Source organism: Perissodus microlepis, chromosome 15 (genome assembly GCF_051167445.1).
Source record: "Perissodus microlepis isolate ML-2025 ecotype Zambia chromosome 15, ASM5116744v1, whole genome shotgun sequence".
Taxonomy (NCBI): domain Eukaryota; kingdom Metazoa; phylum Chordata; class Actinopteri; order Cichliformes; family Cichlidae; genus Perissodus; species Perissodus microlepis.
In genome coordinates, this window is record NC_140475.1 from 5309992 (window position 1) to 5321257 (window position 11266).

The 11266-nt window shown below is 41.4% G+C and overlaps 1 protein-coding gene and 1 long non-coding RNA gene across 5 annotated transcripts in view; one reads left to right on the plus strand and one right to left on the minus strand.

The window, feature by feature from the left end:
- The window catches only part of LOC146371479 (MAM domain-containing glycosylphosphatidylinositol anchor protein 2), a 194748-nt gene extending 191389 nt beyond the window's left edge, over positions 1–3359 (minus strand). For 2 of the 4 annotated variants that reach the window (XM_084953559.1, XM_084953558.1), the window contains exon 1: positions 2029–3359. In XM_084953559.1, coding sequence (XP_084809685.1) covers positions 2029–2101 — 73 coding nt within the window. In that variant the 5' untranslated portion in view covers positions 2102–3359. The remainder of the gene's footprint in view (positions 1–2028) is intronic. The other 2 variants (XM_084953561.1, XM_084953560.1) reach the window with 1 other exon arrangement.
- On the plus strand, positions 2381–11013 carry LOC146371482 (uncharacterized). The gene is made up of 2 exons (XR_014802754.1): positions 2381–2465; positions 10593–11013. It is a non-coding gene; the product is annotated as an uncharacterized LOC146371482 (long non-coding RNA).
- Positions 11014–11266: the final 253 nt, after the last annotated feature.

The following is an 11266-nucleotide window of genomic DNA, read 5'->3' on the forward strand; positions in this document are numbered from 1 at the left end:
CTTTCACCTGTGGTGCACAATTCCCACACCCTCCATGCGTCAGACCCTTCAGTGCATACATTGACGGGGACATGCAAATGTTTTGCCACTATCAATAATAAATGTTGACTTTTGAACCTCACCAATAGATTTTTTTTTTTACTGACAGCACTTCCCAAGAGATGCACGCAGCTTGCTTTAAGCATAGTTTAGAGGTTTTTGTCGACACCTCATCATTATTCAAAAGAATAGAATAACAGTTTGAGATGGAGAACCTATACCTGTCTATCTCTACCTGTGCAGCTCATCTCCCATTACTGTGTTAGTGGGATTAGAAAGCAAGACAAATTTTGGAAAGTCGGGGGGGCTGACAGAGCTCAGGGGAACATTTTAGCCTGCACAACATACATGCAAACACAGAATGTCCAAACAGTTCCATCTGCTACACCTTCCCCCCACCCACCCGGTCCCTTCTGCTGCTGCTACAAGCCCAACACCTACCACTCTCTCAACATCATATCAAATACTATGGGCTACGACTCCTTCTAATGAGCTTGCACATGCTGCACCATGGACTGTTTGCTCACACCAAGAATCCACAGCTTTGATCAGACATCAGTTTTGATAGTCAGTGTCACGCCTGCCTGACCTGAATATATCTCGCAAGGCTGCTTTAGTGGTTATTGAATCGAGCAAAAGCAATGATTTCTTTAGGCATCAATGATTGATGAGAACTTCTGCCCTCGGGCTTAATACGTAACTCGAGTAATTCGCTAACTCCAAACAACAACACCTAAAGTACAAATCTGAGACTGCTTAATGAGCGCCACTTTGAGGTTTGAAGATGATATAAAATCGATGTGCGTGTGTGTGTATGTGTCTGTGTGTGCGCACCCTTTGCATTTTCAGATGTGATTCAATGTGAAATAACGCTCCAACAGGTGTCAGGTGCGGGAGAAATAAGGTAATTGGAATAACTGTATAAACAAATGAACAGTCATGCCACGGCTGCTGGGGCATATGCTGTGATTTATTATCTCATTTACCTCCTTTCTCCAGAGGAGGAGAACAGATAAAATCCTGGCGCATCATGGGTCAGATGCAACACCATGACTGTTCCTGTCATGCTCACAGTAACCTTTTCTTGCTACATCATCTCTGCGCTCACACTCACACACCATGGCAACAAAGATCTTTTGAAGCGCTTGGCAACGGCCTCTGAAACGTACAATCCCACATCTTAACTTGACCTGACAATGTCCCCTAACAGCCACTGTTACTACAGAGAGGTCAGGGCTGTCCAACTCAAGTCCATGTCCCATGTTAGGGCGCATGAATCACTCAGAGTGCTGCTGTTGCTGCTGCTGCCGGTGCTCTGTGGATGACGATTCACTTGAGATATGATCTGTGCCACTGGTTGCACAACCACAGACGGAAATGTGTGCTCCTTGCTAAGCGTGTTTATTGGGAGAGGGAGACAAATTCAGACAGACAGACATACGAAAGAGGTGGGCAGACTGATCCACCACACATGAAAACCATTCATGACTGTGCGTGCCAAGTGTCGCTGCTCAACAGATTATAGCCTTAATGGATGACATTCAAAAAAATGTATCTGGCCTAATGTAAGGTGCTTGCCACGTCCACTATTTGAATTATAACTAACAAATCATCTGCAGTCGATAGGATTCGAGACAAAATCTAGCATGCTTCATTGTAACAATCCACTGGATGCCCCCCTCCCTCCTAAATTTAGCCTGCTCACCGACCACCGTGAGTGATGGATTGGATGAGAAAAGGGGCTGTGCATGATTGGCTACACACGCGATTTGCTGTATAACCTCGGGGCATTCGGAGCCCCCCTTATTCAAACGTGACATTCAAACCTGCTTTGTCAACCTGGCGCAAGCTGATTTTGCATTTCTTTCATTCATTCGTTTCTCCTTGTGAATTTAAAGGGGATTACAATAGGCGATTTATGAGAAACCACTTTTTCCCTTCCATTTTACAAGGTCATTATTGCATTTGGAGTAAATTGCAAAAACTCACCATACACTCCTTGACAACGGATGCCGTCCACGATGAGCGCCAACAGCCCCAAAACACAGATAGTTAGATCCATCCTTTTCACGTTAATCTCTGCATATCCAGCTCTCAAAAGCGAGAAGTCCTTTCCGGGGCGGTGTGGCTGAGGTGCATAGACACGGGCACCGCTCCGATCCACACGTAAGATTGATTTAGACCCCGACTCCCCCACCCCTCCCTCCGCCAACTGTTCGCTGTAAAGGTATGTATGGGCGCAGCAGGAGAACAGAGTCAGGTAACGGTCGGTTTAATGGGAAGTGTCACGCAGTCCCAAAAAATGCGGAGCGCTCGCGGAGACACAACCACCACGGAGGACGTGGAGAAGCAGGCAGGCGCGGGGAGTGGGGCTGCAGAAAGCCTGGCCTTGGAACAAAAAAAAAAAAAACTCTCCTCCACTGCAGGTAGGTGAGCTCCACCGATTCCGTAGACTTTAGCAAAGACCCGCGGGGACACGCAGGTTCTTTCGACTACAAGCGGATTGCGGCTCGGTACCCACGAACATAGCGCTCTCCACGGCTGCTGCTGCTGCTGCTTACTGCTGCGGTGACTGCGAGCTGTCAAACGAAAGCACCTCCTCTGCTTAATAATAATAATAATGATAATAGTAATTATAATGATAATAATAATAAAAACACTGACAGATTTGTCACTTTTCACCTTCTGCGCTTTAAAGTAGTCCAGCTGCTGCTGTATACAGTGGAGGCTCTCGCTCTCACATAGTCACATCCCGACTGCACCCCGATGCCGCGCGCTCGACTCATCTCTCCCGGTGGCAAAAAAAAGAAAAAAAAAAGAAAGAAAGTCAAGGGGAGGGGAGGGTCCAGACCGGTCAGGAGCAGCCGGATGGTTTATCCACAGCTCCCCGGCGATGCTTTCGGTTGTCTCGGCGTCACCACACCACTTTTTGGCGATTTCAGGCGACGGTGGGAGCCGGATGTGCCCGCCGTGGTGCCAGTTGAGCAGCGGTCACGTTGCGCAATACGTGCTACGGAGACAGAGTGGCACCGCAACCGGTCTGTAGCTACGTCAAGAGGTGCGTGGCTTCCAGGCGCTCATCTGTATGGGAGGCTTCGCTCAGCGTCAGGAAAGGCATGAGAGGCGCAGCTGCTGGATGCTGAGAAGGAGAGAGAGGGGGAGAGAGAGGAAGATGGAAGCATTGGAATTCAAGAGATCTAGCTTTGACAGACCTTTGCAATCACCACCCAAAAACACAGTCTACACCGCCGCCTGCTCATGTTTCACCATGCCTCCTTTATCAGACAGGGTGGATGAGGTGCTGTCTGTCATGTAGCATTCATCTGCTACATCAGACTACTTTTGGCCCGAAATAGTGGGATGTCTGTGTTAGTCTGGTGTATGCAGCTCTTCCTACTGGTGCTGGTGATGCTTCTGCCACAGGCCGACATTTTTTCGGGAACTGTTTTTTTTTTTTTTTTTGTTTTGGCAACGCACAACTTTTTAAGTTTTAAAGAAGTCGGGCTAAGTGGTTCCCAAATGGTGTCCCGGTATAGGCCTTTCGGGCGTCCTGCAGGCAGTTCCGGGGGGGAATTGAGAAAATCTCAATTTGATGATATTCTATTAGAGTGACTGCAAGTGTTCTAAAGAGAGCGAGAGAAAAGACATATCATGCACGTTTACACGTGTTTCACTTTCACCATTGTCACACAGAGGTGGCCATAAAGACTATTTCAAAGTACGGGAAATATTATACTGTGAATGAGCCCACTTTATTGTTTTGTGTTTTTTTTCCTGTTAAGTGTTAGTGGTAATATCAAGAGCACGCAGAGACTAAAAGCTGTTTCCTAGCAACACAATTTCAATTAAATGGTTTTAATTAGTGTAATATTTTCCCCAGTGGAGAAGTAAATGGTATACTTTTCAGATAAATGGTTAAAGACAGAGGCTCAACAGTATGATCCCTGATCAAACAGGCATAGGGATATGAAGCAAAACCCAGTGAGGTGTCTGCGCAATTTATGATATTAATTAAGTAATAATAATTAATTAATTCATTGTGTTTTACATAAATATATAAAAGTAAACCTGATTTCTAAGCTGATTGCTTTCAGATATTTTGTGACCCAAGTTAAAATAGTCAGAATCTAGTTTGTTGTGACAAGTGATTCGTATGAATAAAAGAGTAAAATCTTTGTTTATAGCTAATTTAAAAATAAATAATAATATGCTCCACTTGTTGAGACAGAAAAATTCAATTTGAAGCAGCAAGTCTCTCCTCAGCTGGAGCAGCAGCAGTGGGTAGTTTGGCGCCCTCTTCAGGTTTTTAAGACATCTAGACCCAAGCAGTCGTTAAGAGTTATACTCCCTTAATGACTAAGCCAAAATTCTGATTGAGCATGATCAATGCTTATAATAATATCGGGGGTTTCCCCTTGCTTTACAGATGTTTAACCGAACTGTCAATATCTTGTTATCAGATAAGGAACTGAAAATAAACAATGTGCTCTTTGGAGCTAATATTGGATACATGCCATTCTGAAATTTTAAATTTTGGAATTAAGTGATTAATCTCATCTAACTTCATCTATCAATTTTACTCACTAGTGCAATGCCAAAAGTAAGCTTTCAGATCTCATTTTCTTCCAGTGGCTGATTTCGATTTGTTTCATTTTGAGGGAAATTGAGGGATCAGGGGGTTTATTATATCTTCAGGACATCAAACCATCTCTTGATTGATATATTTCCGTCTTTGTAAAATTATGTCCACATCTCATTTTGGAAGGCGTAATAAAAGTTGTCCTTTCATTCTCAGATACTTAAATTAAAATTCAACAACTCATTTAAAAGTGAGCGTCCAGTTAATTTTTCTATTTCTTAAGCACCTTGAGGCAAGTGGAGTAGTCTGATTTATTTTAGCTGTCACTTTTTGTAAAAAAAAAAAAAAAAAAAAAAAAAAAGAAAGGAAAAAAAGGAATTCTGGAAATGATTTGACATTGGATTTACAGTAACTCAAGTAACTGACAGAGCTGTTGAAAATATTTAAAGAGAAAAAATATCAGGGTTGTCAGGACTGCTCAGAAACAGTTATGCAGTCTGGACTTGGATATGAGTCAGCTGAATGTCCTGACAAGTATAAAAAATGAGGTATTTTGTCATATGGTAGTGTGTGTGCTTTGTCGCTTACCCTCCATCTGCTGGCTGCTAATCATTCTGTTTATTACTGTACCTTTGCATCACCCATCCAATACGGACGAGAGTGGGCAACCACTAGGGAAGCTTAGACTTTAACTCCCCATCTGTCTATTGTGGATAACTCTGCACTCTATGCCCACCACCACCCCCTCACTGTCTTCTTCTTCCCTTGTGGAATATAATGCAACCTTTATATTCATGATGTCTTATGCTACTACAGTGCCCTGACATGGGAGTGAATGCAATTATGGAGCCCGTTGTGAGCAGAGCGTCTGCATGTGTAGCATCATAGAGGGGCTCATGAATATAACAAGCACTCACTACTGTTGTATTTTTGGGTGTATGGCATTTCACTAAATTTAGTCGGTCATTTTAGTGCATGAGGTGTTGGGTATGGTATGAAAGAAGACAATCTGACATTTTGGGAAAGTCTCTCTGGGCTTGGCGTTTATTTTCAAACACAGCAAATGTCCAGATGACGTCACAGCAGAACGCATGGCCGTGGTCGTCCAGGGAGACATGCGTATCTGTGAATCTGTGAGAATAAACGCTAGAGAGGGTTATGGCTTTGGTATTCCAACAATATTCTGCTCTGGTTGGCATCACACATGAGTAAATCTCAAATGGAACAACATGTATTTTTCCATCTCGCTGCCCCTTAAAAGTCATATCAGCCAGCTACTTGTGGAAACAGTTTCACTAACTACTGTAAGTCAGTTCTCACCTTTTTTTCTATCCGGTTCTATCCGGATGCTGTTACTTAATTTAAATTGATACATTACTGCTGGAATTCGCCTTCTGAAGTGAATCATTGTCAGCCCATATCTGGTGGGCAAGAAGGATGGCATTTGACACAAACTGCAGGAAATAAAATAGGCCTGAGCATATAGATTCAAAATAGATTTAATGGCTGAATTAGCTGTAATTACTTTTTCCATGAACTACCTGAGGAGTCATCCAAGTCACAAGCACCAAGGGAGTATGGGATATACTTTACATTTTTGGCCGGTAGTCAGAAATTACCAATGCCTGACTCACGGCCAAGCCTGCATGCATAGTAACACACTGTGTGCCCGCTGATGAAGTTTTTACTTTGAAAATAGGTCTCCACACAGCTGGCAGAGCAAATTCTTCCTAAGAAATGTAACTGTAATGACTGCAAATCATTTGGCTTTACTGTCATTCGTGCACTTACAGTATGGCAGTGCCCTGCATGTGGTTTATCCAAATGCAGCTGGAGGGGGAAAAATGATAGAAATCATTCAGTATGAACTCTATTGACTTCTACACTGCATTTTTCAAAGTATGAAAAAGCCATGTGCAGTTTTCATTAATCAAAAAAAGTCTTTGGTTAGTTGATGTGGAGTTGTGTTGATAAAAAACAGTTCTTGCCAAAGTGGGTGACTCCCTGGGGTTTGGGCAAAATCCCCTCAGACTGATCATTAATTGTTTAGCTATTGTGCTTTAACCATGTTAAAGAAACAAACGAAGACAAAAGGGGGGATAAAAACAAATAAAAAATGACCACATTAAAAACACAGTCATGCTGCAGCGAATTAAGTGTCAACTCATGGTTGCCGGTTGTCATAGAAACTCAACAGGCTTTCTGGCTTGGAAGTTTTTAAGGAGCTTAGCTGGCGGAAAAATAGTGATGGTCAGAGCAAGTGATGGAAAGATTTAAAACAGCACAAAGACAGAGCCAGCCTGTGACTGTGACACAGCCTGAATTAGAGTTCACTAAAATGGCTAAACGGCACTTGGCTAATAGCTTAATGGACGTATTTTGGCTGCTTGTGGAAGAAAGCTATCCACCATCATCTGTGGCACTGTCCATTCGTAACATATTGGATGAGAGATGAGAGAGCCAAAGTGAGTATTGTGCACATGAAAAGGAAAAATCACAGAGACCACCTGTCACTGAGATGGAGTGTGAAAAAAACATAACATTCATAATATTTGTGTACACCTCGTACACCCTAAGTATAACCTACTAGCACTGAAGAAAATAAGATTATTCCAAAATGGTTAAAGTCTTTCAACATATAATCTTTTATAAGCCATATATTGTAGTTATTGTAGTTATCTATTGTAGTTTTGTTGGCTTCCATTGTGTTGGGCTCTCTTAAAAATGTTTGGGAACTGCTGCTCTAGAAATGAAACAAAGAAGTTTTGTTACATTAATGGGATCCGTGCCACATCTGTTCTTAGTGCTTTTCTGTTGCAATTAAAGGCGCTGCCCCCATTTATGTTCGCTGTAACGAAAACTCCCTTTCTGAGTGCAGTCTTTTAACATGAGCTAGCGTAGGCTCTTGTGCTGAGAGGCAGGCCTTTGCCTGACTGTAAAAATAAAAGGCAGTTCTGACAGGCATAACGCGTGTTTCTATTCTACAAATGTTCCCTCAGACACCCACGTTTTCCCTGGGTAGTGGCACTCGGTATTCACGGCAGCGGGAAGCCTGTCGGTGGTATTTACACACATAACTGGGGTGAAAAGAAATAGATTTCACAATCAGGTGCAGCAGTTCATAGCAGCTAGTATCAAGATGCCATCAGAATCCGGAAACCGCAGCCCCTTGTGATGGTCTCTGGTGAGATATCAGGTAGGTCCCAATAGAGGATGAATAATCAGTTAATTCATTGAAGTGGTGCAAATTTACCTGCGTATTTGAAGCCGTATGAAACTTGCCAACACTGCATGAAATGTGTAGCGCTCATAGCTGTAGCCCAAACATGTTTATATGTCACAAATATTTTCAATTGCTTTTCTTAATAAAAGGGGTGGGTGTGTGTGTGGGAGGTTTAATGAGTGCCTTCAATTTTACAAAATGACTAGAATCTCCACAGATCGATTCATTCATCTGTCTGTCTTGTGATCAAGGAAAGCTTTTATGTCGCCTCTAATTCAGCTATACTGAAGCTATCCATTTTAACACCAGAGAACTTCCTATTGGGCTATTGATCAGCTGCACTCCCAAGGGATTCGTTCCAACTCATCAGATTGATTATGTCATGGCTGTTTTGGTGAGACAGCACAGAATTAACATGGCCTGCTAATTAAGCTGTATGAACCTACTTTATTACTCGAATGGGCTGATACCTGATATCAGACAAAAACAACTGAGGTCTGTTGACTTTAAAAGGTTGTATATGAATATATTCAATAAAAATGTCAACAATATTGTAAATAAGGTATGAAAAATACATAGTCTTCAATGTTTTTATGAATATTTAACAGTAATTAACCCCTCAAACACTGCTACAGTTAAGCATTTATAAGAAGAGACTATAAATGCTGAATAGTTTCTAAAACATTATGATGTTGTTGTACGTCAGCATGATGTATTTGTTAACATTTATAACTCCAAGAAGCCTGTGTAACTGCTGAATAATCAGTCATCCTAACAGAGTTTCAGATGACTAATTTAGTATATGACTTTTACTGTTCATTTATATACACCAGCAATATTTGCCATTAAGATAAAACGTGACAATATATCAGGGGTGCACAATTAATTCTCCCAGTCCCAGTTTCTCATGTGGACCCTTGGGAAAAGTTAATTGCCCACTCCTGTTATAGCACATTCTAATGTTACTATTTTGGTGTTGTTTCTACAATGTCATAAATAGTATCGCTTCAGGTATGTCACTGCAACTGACCAATCGTGTTGAAGGGGGAAGGTATAGGTTTTTTGACTGAAAAAGAAATTAATACAAAAGACAGAGCAATAAAATACTTGGCATTGTAGAACTGATTTATGCTTCTGTGGGAAATCTACACCGTAACCTACAGTAACTAAGCAACACTGTGAAAAGGTCAGTTGGAACCACTTTCTTAAACCTGATCATAGTTTTGTTTTGTGTCTGAACATAACTGACCTGTGACTGAAAACATGAAAACATTATTAATAACACTAACAAATAAATCAATAAAAATAGTCAATCACTAAGTAACGAAGAAATAAATAAACAAGCCACTGACATTTGGTCTCACGTGAGATGTGAACCCTTTTAGGTAAATCTCCTGTGTCTGACCCATTCGTTCAGCGAGGCCAACTCTGTTTGAGGACTGTGCCACAGATTTGACAGATAGGGATGAATGCCATAAGTAATTTGTGAAATAATGGTAGCCACAGGATGGAGATTTGTTGCTGACAAAAAAGTATAAAGTAGGCAAAGTTAGAGGCACCGGAATTAAAGATGAAAAGATGAGCAAAACCTTAGAGTAACATTGACATAAAGGGTTAAAACTGAGCATGTCAGAGAGATAGCTTACTTTGGAAAGTTCGGGGACAAAGAAAACAAGTCTAAATTAATTATGTGGAAATGGAGGGGTTCGTGGATGTGGTGAGAGAGGACATGCAGGTTATTGGCTGTGACAGAAACACCAACAGGACAGCTTAATTGCAATGTTTGTCCGGGAGTAGCATTCATTATGATGTTATAGGAGTAGCACCAACTTCGATATTAGATACACCATCCATTCTGTACTTTACATCAAATGACGCACATATCACTGATAACTAAAGTGTATGATGACAGAATTATTTCTGTGGTTAGGCAAAACAACCATGTTAAAAACAGTCATGAAGCGGTAGGCCTGTTGCTGTCAACATGCGGTCCACGATCAAGAGAGGCTTTTGATGAATGGAAATGTAGAGGGTTTTTAAAAAAGGTGCAAACCACTGGTTGCACTAAAGAACAGGACGGCTGGGTTAGACTTAACCAGAAAAATGTCTTTGGACATTTGAAGCCAAAATGAACTTGTAAAAGAATGATGGGAAAAGAAAAGTATGGAAAAGAAGAGAAACAATTTATAGATCTAAAGCACAATATTGTCTGTCAAATATGCTTGAGGCTGTGTTATGGCAGTGGGATGTCTGGCTGCCAGTAGAACCTGTCACTAGACTCTACTGATCATGTGACTGCTGATAGAAATACCAGGATGAACTGTGAAGTGAATGCTATACTGTCTGGTCAGATTCGTACATATAATGATCCAAAATTGATCAGTCAGAACTTCACAGTGAAAATAGATAATGACCCAAAGCATCCGGCAAAAGCAAAGAGAGATGTCCCATTTCTCAGGGCAAAGAAATGGGATATTCTTCAATGGCCAAATGAGTCACCCAATTTTAACCTAACAGAGCAAGTGTTTGAGTTACTGAAGACAAAATTAATGCAGAGGGACCCACAAACAGTCAGCAAATGATGGTGGCCGCTGTAAAGACATGTGCATCTGAGGAAACATAGCATTTGGTGATATGGGTTCTAGACTTCAGATATTGGAAAAGTGGGTTAAAATTAAAATTATTTGTAAATGATTTCAATAGTTATTGTTACGACTGCTGTCGCAATGTTGCCTCATATGCAAATCCCAGTGTGCAGGTCCCTCTCGGTGATTGGTGGATCTAGAGGACGGACCATACGGATTGGCTAGCCAGCTGGTGACGACTTATATGATGACAACGCCATGGACAGCCAGTCATTCATCCTCAGCTTATCCCAATGAGCAGACCTTTAGCAACATGCCCAATGTGTCCGCCTTATACAGGAGTATGTAGGGGTGGACTGCCCTTTTGTTTGATTATAGTTTTCTCCTGTTTTTTGTAGTTAAGGAGGGAAGTTACTATCATTTGGTTTAATTCTTTTGAGTAGGTAAGTTTGTTAAATCCTCGAGATAGGCTCCTTTTGTTTATTGTTTTGGCGTTAGGTCCACCCCGAAGTTATAATCTGCTCCTTGTTTTGTGTCAAATAACCTAATGAATCAACTCCTTGTAAATAAATCATTATCAAACTTTACCAGTTGAGTGATGTGGCTGCTTGGGTTCTGACGTGGATGGATCACCCTTATGTTGTTGTCTGGCCACCCCTAGACGGGCCATAACAGTTACATATTTATAATTTTATTGTTATACACATAAATGATGATAATCTAAAAAGATTTGCTTATCTGCTGCATTTTCTACTAAAAGAGTAGCCTTTATTTTGGAACTCAAAAACAATCTATATATTGGAAATGACGTGAGTTTTTTTCAAACATTGTTGAGCCCCT